General features: G+C 45.3%; 3 protein-coding genes and 1 long non-coding RNA gene across 8 annotated transcripts in view; 3 read left to right on the forward strand and 1 right to left on the reverse strand.

Annotated features, from left to right (window-relative positions):
• Positions 1-570: 570 nt before the first annotated feature.
• On the forward strand, positions 571-4194 carry ppan (peter pan homolog). Its single transcript, XM_049745508.2, has 12 exons — positions 571-773; positions 1019-1189; positions 1268-1369; positions 1443-1493; positions 1677-1847; positions 2061-2137; positions 2436-2543; positions 2606-2729; positions 2796-2874; positions 3045-3174; positions 3259-3419; positions 3490-4194. Exons 1-12 carry the CDS (start codon positions 759-761, stop codon positions 3912-3914), a joined length of 1614 nt encoding a protein of 537 aa, XP_049601465.1. The 5' UTR covers positions 571-758; the 3' UTR covers positions 3915-4194.
• A 264-nt stretch (positions 4195-4458) lies between these two features.
• Positions 4459-6581, forward strand: eif3g (eukaryotic translation initiation factor 3, subunit G). The gene is made up of 10 exons (XM_049745608.2): positions 4459-4579; positions 4656-4702; positions 5088-5176; positions 5238-5297; positions 5373-5477; positions 5544-5739; positions 5922-6032; positions 6099-6235; positions 6306-6412; positions 6480-6581. The coding sequence occupies exons 1-10, from the start codon at positions 4557-4559 to the stop codon at positions 6493-6495; spliced, it is 891 nt and encodes a 296-aa protein (XP_049601565.1). The 5' UTR covers positions 4459-4556; the 3' UTR covers positions 6496-6581.
• Positions 6582-6742: 161 nt separating this feature from the next.
• Positions 6743-16335, reverse strand: dnmt1 (DNA (cytosine-5-)-methyltransferase 1). Of its 2 annotated transcripts, XM_049745396.2 has the most exons (35): positions 16109-16335; positions 15741-15777; positions 14945-15049; positions 14652-14856; positions 14490-14562; positions 14285-14363; positions 14152-14201; positions 14027-14081; positions 13808-13891; positions 13635-13744; positions 13442-13560; positions 13163-13255; positions 12944-13095; positions 12656-12843; positions 12481-12495; positions 11417-11597; positions 11248-11345; positions 11010-11154; positions 10824-10939; positions 10389-10590; positions 10191-10324; positions 9950-10126; positions 9644-9868; positions 9381-9573; positions 9190-9280; positions 8937-9077; positions 8573-8855; positions 8359-8500; positions 8124-8290; positions 7870-8047; positions 7602-7797; positions 7368-7531; positions 7187-7303; positions 7014-7107; positions 6743-6943 (listed from the first exon to the last, which is right to left on the reverse strand). In XM_049745396.2, exons 1-35 carry the CDS (start codon positions 16153-16155, stop codon positions 6906-6908), a joined length of 4494 nt encoding a protein of 1497 aa, XP_049601353.1. In that variant the 5' UTR covers positions 16156-16335; the 3' UTR covers positions 6743-6905. The 2 variants fall into 2 exon arrangements, with proteins under 2 accessions (XP_049601353.1, XP_049601354.1); XM_049745397.2 differs by lacking the exon at positions 12481-12495 and having other exon boundaries at positions 16109-16334.
• LOC125983943 (uncharacterized) overlaps positions 15590-17799 on the forward strand; it is a 34983-nt gene continuing 32773 nt past the window's right edge. For 2 of the 4 annotated variants that reach the window (XR_011088369.1, XR_011088368.1), the window contains exons 1-2: positions 15590-15789; positions 17306-17465. This is a non-coding gene — a long non-coding RNA (uncharacterized lncRNA). The remainder of the gene's footprint in view (positions 15790-17305; positions 17466-17799) is intronic. The other 2 variants (XR_007486814.2, XR_007486815.2) reach the window with 2 other exon arrangements.

A 17799-nucleotide genomic window follows, 5' to 3' on the forward strand; every position in this document is an offset into this window, starting at 1 on the left:
CCTCCCTCAAAATAAAGTTGCCTGAAAGGCTCACGCACTCCAATTATATTAATGCAATTGATATACAGTACAGTCTGATCACATTTGTTTTGCAGTTCAATTTCTAATGTGATTAGATTTACTGGGCTCTTGTTCAGAGTTACAACTACTGTTTCTGGTCATGACAATAAAAATGATGTTAAAAAAATTGACAACGTTTTTTGAATGAGCAGAATGGGAATCCCTTTTATTTAATTTATTTTAATAATGTTTTGTTGGAAATAGTAACAAGAATATAAATAAAGTATTTATAGTCATTGCTAACACTGTTCTGGCCCCACAAAATATGTTAAGTATTTTTATTTGCATTTTGAACATTGCCCGGAAGTTTATTATCGTAACACTCAACTATTTATTTCTTTTAAACCAAAAAATAGTTAATTTAAAACTACATTAATAGTTAAGCATATTATATTGCGACTATGAACACATTATTTCAACGACAAAAAGTCACAGCATTAGTAAAATTGGCTGAGCATTAGGTTAGCCTTAGCTAGGAACTTCAGTCAAGCGCGCAAGTGGAAACACGGACATATTTAGTGCGTGATACACATTGGAACCATGTGGACGGAATGGCGATGGAAGCCTCGATAGAGTTCTATGTGTAGTCGGTTTAAAAAAGAAAAATAAATAGCCAGTATGGTCGATTGCTCGTTATATGTTTTGTATACTAAAGAGTAAAGTTACTTATTTGTATTCAAACTACGATTCGCGTAATCATGGGAAAATCAAAGGTAAGTAGCCTCTTATCCATGTGCTAGCATGTTAGCTCCAGAGTTGGCCGAAAGTAAACTGAAATTATTGAGATTGCATCTGTGTACTAAACAAGACATGATCTTTTTTTCATGTGTTGATTGTTAATATTGTAGTTAGATGTTTGAAATAAACGTAGTGCTACTGTTTAAACATCAAGCGTGGTCTGTCAGGCCTTGCTACTACAACGTCGTTTATGTGTAACAATACTTTTTTTTTTTTTAAGACCAAGAACCAGAAAAAGTCTCGAGCAGAAGCCCACCATGTGGCTGAAGAGTCATACCGATCCGTCCCCCACTCGTTCGTCTTCCATCGGGGCCAAGTGGGGAAAAACGTGGCTCAGCTCATCATGGATGTCAGGAGAGTCATGGACCCTTACACTGCGGAACAATTAAAGGTTTGACCTATTAAGTTACTATATCTTACATTTCGAATTGTCACATTCAATAATCAAAATGATCCTCACCTGAACCAGGTCCGGAAAAAGAATGTGTTGAAAGACTTTGTAACTGTAGCCGGGCCGATCGGAGTGACACACTTCATCATCTTCAGCAAGACGCCTAGCAGCATCACAATGGTGAGAGCACAAGAAGCACGTTTGGTGCCAAGTAGAAATAAGTGCATGCTAACATATTTTTTGTCATTTTTAGAGGCTGGCTCGACTACCCAAAGGGCCCATGCTCTATTTTAAAGTGCTCAAGGTAAATATTGTTTGTACCCTAAACATGAGAAGAACATATGGTGCAAGTGATGACACTTTTTTTTCCTACTTGATTTCTAAGTGATGTTTTTCAAAGTAAACGCACTGATGCACTTGACTGTTAATTTTTAATTTGTATTAAATTTGCATTGGTACCAATAGCCGATTTTTATCATCTTTGCAGTACACTCTGGTCAAAGACGTGGTCTCGTCACTGAAGAAGCATCGCATGCACGGGCAACAGTTCACGCACCACCCGCTACTCATCCTCAACAACTTTGGATCCGACGGCATGCACATCAAATTAATGGCCACCATGTTCCAGAACATGTTCCCCTCCATTAATGTGCACAAGGTATGATGAGAATTTTTAATTTAAGGACGCCCGAACGTATTTACAGCCTTCCGTTTATAACCATGCTGACTAAAATGATGACAGTATAGTCTTCTGAGTTCTCCATTGAAGAGTTCTAAAAAGTAAACGCTTACTGATTATTCAGCCTGGTCCTCATTTAATGCACAGATTTTAAGTTTTTTGTGAGAAATGACAAGTTTTCTTTCCCGCTAGGTGAGCCTCAACACCATCAAGAGGTGCGTGCTGCTCAACTACAACCAGGAGACGCAGGAAATCGAGTTTCGCCACTAGTAAGTTGATTTACTATCTCCTTTTAAAGCCACACACATTCAAAGTTACAAATATAGTATGGAACATGATGATGACCCAATTGTAATATTTATTTTCTATTGGATAAATGGCAGAATAATTTATTCTTGCGTGAGTGTGGCGGCCCAGATGATGACAAACTCTGAACTTGACTGCTCAGTGATTCATTTTCAAAGTAAACGTACTGACTGGCCATCACACCACTTTGAAACGCAGACAATGTTTCTGATATCTTCAAAACCCTAACAATCCAAACTTTCTTGTTGTCCTACCTTGCAGCAGCCTGAAGGTGGTGCCGGTAGGCATGAGCCGCGGCGTCAAGAAGCTGATGCAGGAGAAGTTCCCCAACATGTGCAAATTTGAGGACATCAGTGAGCTGATGATAAAGTAAGTGGAGACATTAGGAATGTACAAATTCCTCATCTGATCCATGTTATGATTGTTTTCAGAGGGGCGAACCTTTCGGAGAGCGAAGCCGAGCAGGACGGCGAGCACAACATCACCGAGCTGCCTCAGGTGTACTCGGGTCGCGGCAACATGGCGTCCGAGCAGAGCGCCATCCGTTTGACGGAGGTACGCTGGAAGAAAACACATTTTGTTGTTGTTTTTTTTTCTAATTCAGAGCTTTTGTATGTCCAGATTGGGCCTCGCATGACTCTGCAGCTGATCAAGATACAAGACGGCATGGCAGAGGGAAACATCATGTATCACTCCACAAGTAAGTCCCGTCGGCCAGCTTGGTCCGCCAGTCTTGGTGCAGAGGATGACAACATCTTTATGAAATCTGTGATTTCACTATAAGTAAACGCTTACTGATGCACCAAAAGATATTTCATGTGGATACGAAACCAAAGGAACGTACTTATTTGAGGATAATTTTCCTCACAGTTTCCAAGACGGAGGAGGAAATCCTGGAGATCCTACAGAGGAAGGAGGATAAGATGAAGGCCAAAGCGGAGCGCCGGAAGAAGCAGGAGAAGAACGTGGCTCAGAAGAAACTGCAAAAGGAGGAGCACAAGTAGGATAAGCTCGGAACTTTACTAATGTTAGCCACAGGTTTGGACTATTATGTAACCTGCTTTTGAACGTTACCTGCAAACAGAAAAAAGAGCCTGGCGGGTCTCAAGAAGAAACAAGGTGACGAGGACAAAGACAGCGAGGTGGAGGATCCAGGTGAGCAGGACGACCGAGCAGCAACGGCGGTGGAGTCGGACGACGAGGCCGAGTACTACAGGCAGGCTGTGGGAGAAGAGCCAGATGAAGGTTAGTAACAGTTACACTATAGCAAGCACTTGTTTTTGAATCGGCATATTACCAAAACCTTCATCTTCAGATATGTTCGTTGGAGCCAAGAGGCGGAGAAGCAATGATGGATCTCGAGGACCTGCCAAAAAGATGAGGAAGCCCTATGCTGATAAAGCGTCCAGCCGAGAGAAAGGCACTAAAGGAAGCAGCCCGGGCAGACAATACAAGGATAAACCGGCAAAGAAATTTGGCGATCGGGAGAAGAAATTCGTCGGAAAGAAAACATTTGGAAAGAAGCCGTCACCTGGAGGAAAGCCATTCAAAAAGAAACAGAGCGCCGGGGAAAATAGACCTGGCAATAAGAACAAATTTGAAGGAAAGAGAACTTTCAGTGGAAAGACAAATAACGGTAAAGCGTTTCAGTCCAAGAGCAAGAAAAGTAAAGCGCCGTTTAACAAGAAAAGCGGCGGAGGTGCAAAGCAAGGCTTCAAACGCAAGAAGGGAAAAGGCTGAGCATGTTTGACTCGGCTACATTGACTGTTGGAGAAAGCAGGATGGACAAGTTTGTTGTATTATTCCCTGTACAATTATAGAAATGTTCATTTCTAATAAATATATTTAAAAAATAGTTTTTTTCTTGCATTGTAAAAAGTTTTACAGTTTTAATGAATATTTGCAATCGAGTGCTATGTATTTATGAAACATGAATCACAGCATTAACTCAATAGGCTAAAAAGTAGGAATGTAAGGGTTATAAAGTGTTCTTTCCAAATAAAAATTACCTTAAATTCCAGCTTGATCTTATTTTACACCACGTTCGTAAAAAACACGTTTGAGGTATTGTAGTCTTTAATATACGACGTTTATGAATGTTATGTACGACGCGCTGTGGCACAAAACAACTTTTTTTCCCCATTTGCAAAATTAATTTTCATAAACATGTTTACCTTATAGCCGTTCTACTTCATTAGCATATATTTTGCTCCGACGCCGACATTCAGGTTACATCGGCACTGTAAGGAACATATCTACGTCGTAAAGCGAGGACCAGGAAGCCTTTATTTTTTTATTTCAAACACCGGAAGTGATGTCAGAGTTAGCCTCGCGCTTTTCCGGTCTTTACGGTCCTGTAGCTAAGCTAGCTGAACACACGGGATGCCGTCGATCGAGTTCGACGAGTGAGTGTTTTCATCTAAAAATCTTTTAACTTCTATTTACTCCAAACTTAATAACCTACTCCATTCTTCCCTTCAGCTCCAAGCCCAGCTGGGCCGACCAAGTGGAAGAGGAAGTAGATGAAGGTAAAACTAGCTTGAATCGTTAGCATGCTAGTAGTATGCGCAATCGTAACTCTGTGCCGGCAGGACGTTGCCAGCTAAGCGACTAGCATTTCCACGTGCATGACACTAAGCTATGCGTGTATTTTTTTTTTCCCTTTGCGGCATAAACTTTATGCATGTCATTAATACTAATAGTGAAAGTGGGACATTTGACGCAAGCAGAAAAAAAGCAGACATATGGTCTGGGATGTGACGTAATGCAATGTAGTAAGCATTAAGCAATGTTATTAAAGTATTTTCGGATCATAGTTATAATATATTTATGGGTTACACTATTAATTAAGGAAATGTCGGAGTTTAAACTGGTAATAAAGTTAATGTCGGACTGGCAATGTCCTTTTGTTAGGAACGCTTCCACCTCCCAAGGAAACCATCAAAGGAAACATCAAAACTCTTACAGAGTATAAAATCGACGACGATGGAAAGAAGTTTAAGGTAAATCAGACATGTTTTCCGGCATAGCTAAACAAAAAAGTGACATGCATATAATTTGTAGATTGTGCGGACGATCAAGATAGAGACCAGGAAAGCCTCCAAAGCTGTGGCGAGAAGGAAGGTGGGCTTTTAACAGGTCAGAGCGGAGTGGAAAGGAAGCACACGTGACTGAATTTTTTTTCCCCCTCACCTTCAGAATTGGAAGAAATTCGGCAACTCGGAGTTCGACGCCGCGGGTCCAAATGTGGCCACCACCACCGTCAGTGATGACGTCTTCATGACGTTCATCTCTAGCAAAGAGGTGAAGATCCACTCCCGCTTTCAGGAAATTCTGCATAACGCGTCTGATGAGTGTCTCCTCCTGTAGGATCTGAATGCCCAAGACCAAGATGAGGACCCAATGAACAAGCTGAAAGGACAGAAGATCGTGTCTTGTCGTATCTGCAAAGGCGACCATTGGACCACCCGCTGTCCTTACAAAGACACCCTGGGCCCCATGCAGAAGGAGCTGGCCGAGCAGCTCGGCCTGTCTACCTCCGACAAGGAAAAGCCTGCCGGCTCAGGTATTGCGAGGGCATCCGGAACATTTTTGGTAAACTTCATTTGGACCTTAACGTGGGGAAAACATATGGAAGACAGTTGTTTTTTTTTTTTGTCATCAGTCCAATGCAGTTAGCCATTTTAACATTTTCCATAAACCCCAAAAAAAGTCACGTAAAACGTCATCCATTTTGTCTCAAATTAGCTGAGCCTGAGCCCGCGCAGCCCGCACAGAGCAAGACTGGCAAGTACGTGCCCCCCAGCCTGAGGGACGGGAGTACACGCAGAGGCGAGTCCATGCAGCCCAACCGCAGAGGTAAGCTACAGATAAAATAAATAAACGGCTCCAGATGTGTGTAAATAACCCAAAACATATGCGTAGCCGACGACAACGCCACCATCCGTGTTACCAACCTGTCGGAGGACACGCGCGAGACCGATCTGCAGGAGCTCTTCAGACCCTTCGGCGCCATCTCCAGAATCTACCTGGCCAAAGACAAGAATACCGGGCAGTCCAAGGTGAGTAGTCACACCCTCGCAGTTTCTCCAAGCAGCAGAACATGAAATTAAACGTGCACACACGTCGCAGGGCTTCGCTTTCATCAGTTTCGTCCGTCGCGAGGATGCTGCCAGAGCCATTGTGGCCGTGTCAGGATTTGGATACGATCATCTTATTCTCAACGTTGAATGGGCCAAGTAAGTTGACACTGCTTTGGGTGTTGAAAGTTCAAAACAAGTGAGAGCTATTATTTTTTCTTTGCAGACCATCAAACAACTGAGGACTTCGGGATATTCCATCACAAGGCCATGTTTTGTCCCTGTGCTAAAATATGGTTGGTTACCTAAATAAAGATCATTGTTATCACTTTTTGTGAACGTTTGTCAACACACAGCACATTAATTGCCTTGCTGAAACAACAATCATGGAAATAAATACCTCTCACCATATCAACAGCATTCAAGGGGCACTAATGCTAACGCAATGCAGCTCTGCTTACCTTTTGGCATATCCAATTGGACACCTGATTCATGTGATAAGAGCTTTATTTGAAATATTACATATAAAAACTACATACAATTTGTCCAACATGTTAACAGGCATTAAAAGCACATTTAAATTCTGACCAGTAACCGTGCCAGCCATGAATTAACAAAATCATCTCCACGTTTTGCTGCCGAGAGAAGAACACTAATCAGACACCTCCATCTTCTCTTGTTTGATGTTCTCTGGAGGAAAACACAAGCAACATTTTAACTAAATTGTTCCTTTGATACTTTTTAACAATACGGTGTTTACCTGCTGTCTGTTCTTCCTTCATTCTTTCAATGACGCACTTCTTAATCTCCAGCCCGATAGCTCTGGAGAGGGGCGGGGGCACGGCGTTGCCCACCTGCCAGGCACCGACAACAAGATGACGATTAACGTTGACTTTCTCTACTGTGGCTCAAAGCGCTGGCGTGGTTGCTCACCTGTCTGTGTTTATCCAGGACGTTCCCGAAGAAGCGATACGTGTCGGGGAAGCCCTGAGATCGTGCGCACTCCCTCACGCTGACCACACGGTGTTGCTCAGGGTGCAGAACGCGACCCTGTGAAAATAAAATTACATTTAAGTTCAATTAATTTCCTGGCCTGATCTTAGATTTTCTTAACCTGTTTTCCCATGGGCTCAGGATTAGTGACGGTAGTGCTGAAGAACCCGTCCCACTCCAGCCTCCCGTAAAGCCCCGCCCAGTGATTGTGGCGGTTTCCCGTGTGAGGCAGACACCACGGGATCAGCGTGTTGAACTGTCGGTCGGCTGAATCGCAAGGCTTTCCTTTATAGGCACACACACACAAAAAATTTTTTGCATCTGAGTGACTTCATGAACTTGAGGATGTGCGTACCTCCGGCACAGGTGCAGACGCCTCTGAGCGCGCCCGTGCCACTACGTCCGTTCTTCTTGTCCGGGTGTGTGTAGCGCAGCTTCTTGGTCTTGGTCCCGTCCTTCAGGCGCACTTCGATATTGGGAAGGTCTCTCCAATCAGAGCCGGGCGCCAAAGGAATGTGGCGCATGCGGCCCTCCACCAGAGCACTCATGTCCTAAAATCAAATGAAAAATAAATTAATAAAATAAAAATGGAGGAGATGTGCGGCTCAGCGTGGGGGGTTCACCTTGCAGACGTGATCCCTGAGGATGGGTTGGTACTGCGTGCCACGGATCTGCCGCTGAAACCAAGACTGAGGCTCGCCGTTGTAGGAAATCTCCAAGGCCGAGGCGCCGTTGCGAATCTCTGGCAGGTCAGACATGGTGTCTCGGACGGTGATGGTTCTGTAGATTCCGCCGTTGCCGCTGTACGCAGAACGTCGTGTTACGACACAACTTGATGATGAGTGCATGCACGGGGGGGGGGGGGAAGCAAACTTACCGCGTGACGTTGCTGACGTATTTCCTCTCGTCCACCACTACGCTGAGGGAGACGGCTCTGGGGGCGAACACATGCAGGGGCTCCGGATAGCGAGGCAACTTCTCTCCAGGAGCGGCCGCCAGGATGATGGCTCGGCGGCGAGTTTGGGCCACGCCGTACTGACCCGCCTGATTCCAAAGGGACCGTGTCAATTTGGCATAAAGTAGAAATAATAAAATCAATTAAAAAAAAATACCTGCAGGACTCCAAACGTGCACTGGTATCCCATTCGGACGAGACAGCGCAGGGTCAACTTGAGGACCATGGAGCTTTTGAAGGACACAAAGTTCCTCACATTCTCCAGCAGGAAGAACTTTGGTCTGTAGTAATCACAGTAACTGCAAGACCACCAAACGTTAGCCATTCCCTCAACTCATCGACCAAGTCGTTTCATTTCCGGTTTGTCGCACCTGAGGTAGGAGACCACCAGGGAGTTCTTGAACTTTGAGTAGGTGCGAGAGTTGAAGCGATTCATGCCGCTGAAGCCTTGGCAGGGGGGCCCACCGCAGAGCATCTCCACGTCGCCTTTCTGCGGCAGCTTCTGTCCCAGGGAGTTTGTCTTCTCGCCCGACATGACCAGCTTGAGTAATACGTTGCAGTCCTCTGTGAAGACGGTGGTGCCCGGGTTGTTGAGCCGGAAGGCCTGCGCCGCCGGCTCCCACATCTCCACGGCCCACTCGGTCTCGGCAATGCCTTTAAAATATGAAAATGGACGTTCGCCAACCTGCCTGGATCAGGACATTTAAGCGTGTGGGTGAGAGGGGGAGCTCGTACCAGCTTGGTGGAAGCCTTCGGAGAGACCACCGCAGCCCGAGAACACGTCCAGAGTGCGATATTTATGCACCTTGGGAGTCTGCGCTTCGGTGATTTGCTCCGCTGGTTCCTGAACGGCGGAGGACTTCCCTTTGCCTTTACCTTGGAAATAAAAATATAAGACTGATTGGATTGGGGTTTAAAAAAACAAAAATAAAATAAAAAGCACCAATTAATAAATGTTAGCCGATTTTTTTTTTTTTTTTTTTATTACCTTTTCCTTTGCCCTTTCCTTTGCCTTTGGACGTGGCAGAGCGAGCGTGGTTTGGAGGATCCTCAAAACTTTTGGTTTTGGCATTATAAGCCTAAAAAAGAAAATTAAAAGGTGGGCGTGGAAATTTGAGCTTTCAATGAGCAAGGAAAGCGTTCATTCATCCCGACTCAGCAAATTTGACTCGACTGTACCTCCAGGAAATAGAAGCGGTCGGGTCCTCCGTTGGAATATTCTAACACCGACTCTGTGAGGTCCTCTCCGTATTCCACGTGACAGCGCCCCAGCACATCGGACATGCTGACCGTGACCTCCTCGTCGCTCCAGTAGAGCTGATTGACATCCGTGTGGTAGCTGCCTTTCACTCCCTTGTGGGTGTTCTCCGGTCTAACAGAGGAAAGAGTCATTTGAGTTTTTTCTTTTATTTTTTTTTATTTTAAAACAGTCAATCTGTTACCTGTAGAACTTGTATAGTCGCAGTTTGACCTCCGCCGAGTCAGCCTTGCCGTTGCTGCGCCGGTGGCAGAAGATCTCCTTGATGCGGCCGATGCGGAACGGGTCCGGGGCGTCCTGGTTGGAGCCTTTGATATAGTCTGAGGACTTCCTGTAGTATTCTGGGTACAAGTCCTCGTCCACGTCCTCTTTCCTGTGGGAGCGCTTCACCGGGCTGGTTGCTTTCACACTGACAGGAGACAAAAGACTGTCAGAATTGATGTTGCGCCAAGTGTGATGCTCAGAACTTGACCTCTATTTTGTGGGTCACCTGAAGTTGAAGGCCTCTGGAGGCAAGTAGACGCTATCTCCCACTTTGAACTGCTCGCCTCTGAAGCAGGCTAGTGCGTAGAGCGCCTTGGAGTCATGCTCTTCATCCAGTGGCTCAAAGGCGCAAGGCGTTTCCCGCTCCTCGCGCTCTTTAATCCTCACGCAGCTGGTGCAGAACCTATTCGAAGAAACGATGAGACTACAGTCGAGTGGAGGAACGTTAACTAAATGCTTGCACTCACTTGAACTTGCAGTCTTCTGACGGCGTGGTCTTGGGCGGCGTCTCAAAGCGGGCAAAGTCCATGTCGTACCAGAACTGATAGAAGAAACTTTTCCCGTCGTCTTCAATCACTTTGACGTCGTCATCCATTCCGCCCTGATGCGTGAAAAGCAGCCGTGAGGAGAGAAGAGGAGGAGACTCCTCAGCCAGGCGGACTCACCTCCATGAACCAGTTGTTGGAGGGCGCCTTGTAGCTGACGTTAACTTTGCCTTGGATGTAGTTGAGAGACATGTCTTCGCAGTCGTCCACCAAGAGCAGCTCCAGGGGATCGGACGACTCGCCGAGCACAGTTTGCGTGCCGCGGAGGAACCAGTGGGCGTGGAACATCTTGCCGTTATTGTCCTCCCACATTGCCGTGATCCTGGTGGACAAAAAAAACATGTCAAGACACGATGACAACATATATTCTTAGTCCTCCGTGCAAGGGAAACTATTATTGCAGCTTAACGAATCAGTTGTAAGGTTTTGGGTTACTGCCCCCTGGTGGGCAAGATGGGAACCGGAAGGCACAATGTGCAGAACAACAGAAATTGAAAATTATTTTTAACATACTCTACAAAAAAAAAAAAAAAAAACTTGGGTTAAAAACTTTACCTAGCCAGATACAAGGGAGTGGAAGGATCCTCTGAAGAAACAGAGACACAGTCGCCGACCACCAGCTCTTCATCATTCACACGGACCTTTTTGTAGTACTGCTTTTTGCCCTCGCACTGAAAGCAACCGAAAGATGAGCACCGAGTGTCGCATGTGACACACTCGAGCGTGTCAAACGGCCCGTACCTGAATGGGCTCGCCGACCCACGTCAGCTTGCACTGAGTCTGCTTCTTGGTCTTCACGCGAGATGCTTTCTTGCTCTTCACCGGGACATCTTCCTCCTCTATATTCTCGTCATCCTCGGCCTCCTTCACGGCCAGATTTGGGCACCTGGATCGATGAAGACATTGATTAACGATGGGCCGCTAACTTAAAAATTTACACGTGATAAAACTGAGATCGAAAAGGTGCGTTAACGCTCACCTTCTTTGTTTACACGCCTGCTTGCTTTTGCCACTTCCTCCAAATTTGATCATGTCCTTGCAGGCGGCACACTTGCCACAGTCTGGAGATTGGCAAACCTTAAAAAAAATGAGAAGACCATTGTAAAGGTTTCCACATACATCTGGGGAATCAGGCCGCCGAGCCTCACCTCGCAGACGCCGCAGCGCTGCCGTTTGGCGATGGCCTCCTTGTCGTCCTTCTCCAGCTGCTCCGAGAAGAAGGTGTCAAAAATCAGGTAGACCAGCTTAGTGGTGGTGGCTTTGGTAGGACCCTTGCTGTCCTTCTCGATCTTGGTGGGGTGACGGATGGCCTGTCGTCTGGCAGCTCGCCTGATTGAAATCGAAATTGTGTTCAAATACTGGTTATTTAGGACCCCCTAGTGGTTGTGGAATGTAATGTCACATGATGAAGCAATTGGCCCAATCATCAGAAGCGTCCAGCCATGCAACGCCACACAAGCGACACAGTGAAGCTGCGGAATGAAGAGTAGCAGACCGATTATATTTTTTGAGTCATGTTGATGCTCGACACAAACAGCAGCTGGATGTGTTAAGTATTTGTTATGTCACCCAAAGACAGGCGTTTACAAATGAAATGTAGCTAGCAGCTAAGCTAACAGTTCGCCGAGCATCGATTTCTTCTTTTGTCACTATTCTTAATATTTTCTAGCAGTATGCCTCAGCGATTGTTGTCTTTGTTGTGTATTGTGTGAGGTCACATAAAAAAAAAGGTTCCAAATCTGAGCTTCTCCAAATAATTTGAACACTCACACAAAGAACGGTGATGCGAGAAGGGGCAGACTCCAAATTCAAAGACCATGTACTAGTTGCCATGGCAACACTGGGCTGATAACCTGACCCTTAGAGGCAAATCACACACTCCATCCTCCTGACTGCTACATGTGCTCGTGACACAATTTATTCCTTCAAAAGCTATTTCGCCCTACAAAGAGCTTTTTCCAAAAACGTTGCTTTCTAGCGCGATAATGGCTCGATATTTTTGCGAAAGGCCTCGTTGCCTTGGCTAACAATAAATTTATGCGGGCGCGGCACTGCTCCACTCAGCTCACAGAGCGCCTTGGAATGACAAACCAGATGGCGTAATGAGGCTAGTGCACATAAACGACTACTATGTGAAGCCATACAAAACAATAGCATGGATTTTTTTCTCCCCCCCATCACACAAGCCATTAATGCATTCAGGCCTACCTACCAGTACAGCAGCATGCTGCATAAGGAAATGTCAGAGGAATGGCAGACGTTAGCGAGCACTTGACGCTAATAATTCTTCAGAAAGAAAAGCTACAACTTTAATAATCGGCAGGAGTCGCAACTTAAAAAGCAACCCCAATGTCGGAGCACCTCTCCCCCCCAAAACAAAGTCGTACCTCTTGCCCAGCGTGACGCCGGCCAGCTTGATGAGGTCACGCATGCAGGGCGTGACGATGATGGGCTGCTCGTCCGAGTCGCCTGCCTCGTCGTAGCTCTCCACCTGCTCCACCACGAACTGGGCGTGGCGCAGGAGCGTGTCCTCGGTGAAGCAGTTGAAGTTGAGGCCCGGCGGCGGCACCGTGGTCTAACGGCGGCGTGGAAGAAAAGAAAAAAAAACCCCACCCAATTAATAATAGCAGAGAATTTCGGACCGCCTATAAATTCTACAGCACCCTCATCCTCACCTCAATCTTGTTGAGAAGATCTTCATAAGTGGCGTCCGGATTCTTCTGGAGGAACTCCACCACGATTTTGCTCATGTAGATCTTCTCCTGCATCAGCGCGAAGATGGAAGAGTACTCCTCGCTGGGATTCATCAGGATGTAGTCGGCAAACGCTGGAGAGGGAGGGAAGAAAAATTGTTCATCTCCATCGGACGGGAAATAAAAAGACAGTGTCAATACCTGTGGTGAACCCGATGAGCGCTTTTTCGCCTCCATCAAATCCAGTAATCCACCAGGCGTTAATGGGCCCGAGCTTCTTGGCAGGAACGCCACCTCAAGAGGAATCAGTTAATTAGGTAACGCCAGCGGAATCGAGTCTGTTAGTGTCAGATGTTTAAAAATGTAAGACTGACTCCAACTATTCTGCATCGGCTTTAAGGGTGCATTTAAGATCGTGCAAGTGTGCCTAATCAAGTGTCCGTTGAGTTACATAAATGTCAATGCCAGCGTGATCCTTACCATCCAAGCAGGGGTTGTCATCATAGATTGGCTTGACAACGCAACTGAAGTAGAGCTCCACGTTCCTCTCAATTAGTCCGGCGTCAAAGGGACAAAGATGGCCGTGCTTGTCATAGATACTGCGGAAAATAAAATAGTTTTTTTTGGGTTCCAATGTAGAAAATCAAAGAGATTTTTTTTTTTTTTTTTTTACCTAAAGTTTGTGATCCTGTGCTGCGGCAGATCCTCGTAGCTCTCGAAGCCGTCCTCGTTTGCGTCAAACAAGGAGAGGCGCTCGTCAGTCAGCATTTCGGGCTCGTCCAGCTGAAGATGCGACCAAATTATTGGAATACTCTTGGTAAGAAAAAAAAAAAATCTCATACTCACCGCAGTGTCTGGATCCCCTTGAAAGAACTTGAGATCAGAGTCGTCCAAATATTGCCTGCAATCTGGACATTTAGGAGGCGGAGTCTGAAAAGCACAGAAAATGTAAGCTACACATTTTTATTATTTGGGTTTTTCACAACAGCTTGAAGCAAACACGTTAGATGCTCGATAACTAGTAAAACGTGAGAGTTGTGTTGACGTCTTTGCTCAACATGTTACCTTTGCAGCAGAAACCGTTGTGGTCTCCGGCTTGACTTCTTCGGGACTTGCGGCTCTGTCAAAGTCAAGTATGTTAGAGTGACAAATTCAAGGAAGCACCATCTCAAAGCGTTTGAGGAACTTACTTGTCATCAGACTCCACTTTCAGACGCTTCTCCTGGGACTGTGGCAGATTCTGAAGAGAGGGTTAATAAAAAATAAAAATAAATTGTTAGGCTGTGAAGTGTGGAAAAAGTGAGCCGCAGGAAGACGACTCACCTCGGCACAATCTTCCTGTTTCACTTCAGTTTCTCCATTTGTGGCTTCGCCATTCAAGTCTTCAGACTTGCGCTTTTGACTGTAAAAGAGGATTTTATTTCTTTCAAAAATCCAAATGATCATGCTCAAATTATCATCCTTTCTAGAAATACAATACAAAGAGCCCACATTAAGCCAGTAAAGAATTTATGTTGGACTAACGCACATTTTAGGGAACATGGACATGATGGATGCTTGCTTGCCGCCGCTTCTCGTCACCCTGGAACTGGCTGGAGACTCTTGAGGGGGGAAAAAATCGAGAATAAAAGATGAAAAATAACTGCCGCTAAAAAAATGATGCGGGTAAAGAAAAGTCTTTTAAACCAACTTTTGGCGTCAGTCTTGCTCTTGCGTCCTTTCCCTCGTGCGCTGGGTGATTTGACGGTCTCGTCTTCCTCCTCCACATCCATGCCGCCGTCCTCGTCTTTGTGGGAGCCGTTACTGAGGCCGTTTGTTTTGCCGTTGGTCTCCTCGCCGTTCTCCAGATTGAGCTCCTTTCCCAGCAGGGACTTCACTTTGGAGATGTAGTCTTCCTAAAAGAGGGTAACAAAGACGTGAGAGATTAAATTAAATTAAGGTATTTAATGTAGACAAAATAAAAAAAGAGAGAGAGAGGCTCACCATGGATATTTCTGAGCTTTTCATCTTTTCCTCGAGGCTGCCGAGGGCATCCTGCGTGTCGGCGTGCAGAAAGTCCTGCACCAGCTTGAGCTTCTCCTTCACGTCCTGGAACGACATGAATCATGTAGACGGTGCAAAATTGCTGTTGATGCATTGTGGAGAGAAAAGGGAAGCAGCGCTGTCCCGGCAGAGTGGAAAAGCCAAGTCGAAAGGAAAACAAACAGGTCATAACCTTTTCCACTGCGACACCTAAGGGACATAAGCAATAAAGCCAGACACTCGAGCCACATGTAATTGTCAGCCGAGGAGGACGTAATAGAGATGAAGTGGAGAGTGCCACGTTAACAAAAAAAGTTAGTCAACCTGGTTTAATAGCAAAATATGTCTGGCTAACTTTTGTTCATGCTAACTAAACATGAGTCAAAACTTTCACTTATGAGATAATGATCCTTGAGGAGGATTTTAACAACTATAAACAAGAAAAGTTTCACACAATCTCTTGTTTAAATTGATAAACATTAATATTTCATAATTTTTGTGAAGAGGCCTAACATTACCCATGGAATTGACTAATATTATCTATGGAGTGCATATAAATGAGAGTTACGTCACGGTAAGAACGGTAGTCCGTCGTAACCCGAGGACCACCTATATGGCGTACCCGCAATTACACGAAGCCTCAATTAACATCAACGCTTACACCTGTTGCTTTACCGGAACCGAGAGCAGACGTTTGAATAGAGCGCTTCATATTTGTCCACGTTAAGCGTTAAAATTGGTTGACAGTCCAACTCACCTCGTCTGAAGACCCATCTCCATGCAGAACCTGCAGCCTTTAAAAGAAGGTAAGAAAAACAAAAAGAAGTCAGAACGATGTTTAGCCATGTTAGCATCTCTTTTGTTTATCACTATGAGTCTCTGCGTAGTGGCGCCAAATTCATCCCCGCACACACACACACGCGTTGACAGGCTGCGGCGCTAACAGGCATGCTAACGCGACGGTCAAGTGGCAACATGCTAACAAAAACAGTGAAGAGGTAGCGGTCGAGCTTTGGTGCAGCCCAATAGAAATTAAATAAAGACTTCCCCCCGAAAAAACGAAATAAAGTGGCAATGTTGGAGCACGACGCAGAATTAGCATCCGGGTTATTCACGACAGCCTACCTTTTCCTGACATCCTCTGGCAACGACAGGGAAGTCTTGGCTGGCATGACGCTTGGCAGGCGATAAAATCAACGTTTAAGAGCGGAAGATAAAATGGCTTTAAAACAATCTAAAAGAGGCGGCTGAGCGTGAGAACGGGGTTGCAGCTCAGCCTTAGCATGGGTCGTGTTGTGGAATGGACGCTAGAAAAGCAATTGGCGCGCCTGGGCCGTCTTTTCGCGCGGAAACCTGGGCGTTTCGGACCGTACCACTGTAGAGCCTCATGGGTAAGACACCTACAATGGAGTGACGCATTAGTCAACAACAGAGGGACAATTTTCTATGAAAACACACTATATATGTAATTATACTAATTACAAATTAACTACTATTTAAAATTCTGTCGCTTTAGGTATGGTGTAATAGTCATTAACTTTAATATAACATGAGTCCACCCCCTTTTTTTTTTTAATCTCCCGGAAGTCGACGGGGCATGCGGAAACGGACAGACCATTGTTTGGCAATTTTAACAAAATAATAGACTTATTGTTATTTTTGTTTGTTCGAAATCTGTGACAACATGCTTGGAACTCATACTCATTACAGAGTATTAAAAAAGAAGAAACCCACGTTTAAGCCAAGTATGTAAAACCGATAGAATGTGTCTCAATTGTGTCAGGTCCTCTCCTCTTCGCTTATTTGATCATATATTGAAGGTTAATGTTTGAATTGTGGCGCCCTCTCGGGTCCATGGCGTCCTTAGCATCGGGTTTATTTATTTATTCGTTTATTTAGCCATCTATCAATCCTTTACTGTTTTATCACTTGAATTTACCCCGCGGGTCAATCAAAGATTTTCTGATTTTACTTGAGTTTATCCTAACAGTTAGGATGTATAGGACCTAACTTAGGACCTAACTCTATACTGTGAAGGTAGTACATAACTCGACCACCAGGTGGCAGCGTGACATTAGATTTCTGCTCATAATAAAGCGTTTGAGCCAAAGAAAATGTATCCACGGTCCTTCATTTAACTGATAATTTGTATAGAGTTGATTAAAAACATGAGTGTGTATGTATACAAAATATATTTAATTTTAAAAAATTATTTTCACCCTCGATTATGTTTAGATATTTTACCCCTGACATCTTCGTGCATCAAGTTATTTCATTCTATTAGGTTGTTTGCTTGATTTGATGCGTGACTTCCCCTTACAGGTTTGAGCGTCTGATGTCACATCCTGCAAGGAAAACGGCTGAACAGCAATCTGGCTGTCGTCCCAGTCGCCGCAGTCTCCTGGGCCTGATTCAGCCAAAGTTCCCACCCAGGAATCCTGGACGGCTGACAGGAAACAGACCCAAGTCTCTCGAGGCCGCTGTAAGTCAACCCTCGCCCGAGTCTCCCCCGGACCCCAAAAACATCCCCGTGGGGCATTTCTCAGACAAGCTAGCTTACAAATAGACATTCTTGGTCAGCGCCACACCCCGAATGTCACTCGCCTTGCCCGGCTTCCCATCATTTCTTTCCTTTGAGCAAACGAACAATGCTGTTGAGTAAGACAGGCGTGATTAACAGATAAACAGTACGGCCCAAATTAATGTTTCTCCGTATGTGCCCTGCGATTGGTTGGCAACCTGTCTACGGTGTAGCCTGGCTAGCTCGCGAAAGGTCATCTTCGATTCATTGAAAAGTCTTTTTGTGTTAGTGCGCC

This window comes from Syngnathus scovelli, chromosome 16 (assembly GCF_024217435.2).
Source record: "Syngnathus scovelli strain Florida chromosome 16, RoL_Ssco_1.2, whole genome shotgun sequence".
NCBI lineage: Eukaryota > Metazoa > Chordata > Actinopteri > Syngnathiformes > Syngnathidae > Syngnathus > Syngnathus scovelli.

Excerpts from the sequence above, each read along its gene's own strand:
- eif3g (XM_049745608.2), top strand. The coding sequence starts at position 4,557 with ATGCCGTCGATCGAGTTCGACGA. Across the intron at positions 4,703-5,087 it reads GGAAGAGGAAGTAGATGAAG|GAACGCTTCCACCTCCCAAG; the intron begins GTAAAACTAGCT and ends TCCTTTTGTTAG. Across the intron at positions 6,033-6,098 it reads CATGCAGCCCAACCGCAGAG|CCGACGACAACGCCACCATC; the intron begins GTAAGCTACAGA and ends ACATATGCGTAG.
- dnmt1 (XM_049745396.2), bottom strand. The coding sequence starts at position 16,155 with ATGCCAGCCAAGACTTCCCTGTCGTTGCCAGAGGATGTCAGGAAAAG. Across the intron at positions 10,127-10,190 it reads TCAGAAGACTGCAAGTTCAA|GTTCTGCACCAGCTGCGTGA; the intron begins GTGAGTGCAAGC and ends TTCTTCGAATAG. Across the intron at positions 8,048-8,123 it reads TACGTCAGCAACGTCACGCG|CGGCAACGGCGGAATCTACA; the intron begins GTAAGTTTGCTT and ends TTCTGCGTACAG.
- ppan (XM_049745508.2), top strand. Across the intron at positions 1,848-2,060 it reads CCTCCATTAATGTGCACAAG|GTGAGCCTCAACACCATCAA; the intron begins GTATGATGAGAA and ends CTTTCCCGCTAG. Across the intron at positions 2,138-2,435 it reads GAAATCGAGTTTCGCCACTA|CAGCCTGAAGGTGGTGCCGG; the intron begins GTAAGTTGATTT and ends CCTACCTTGCAG.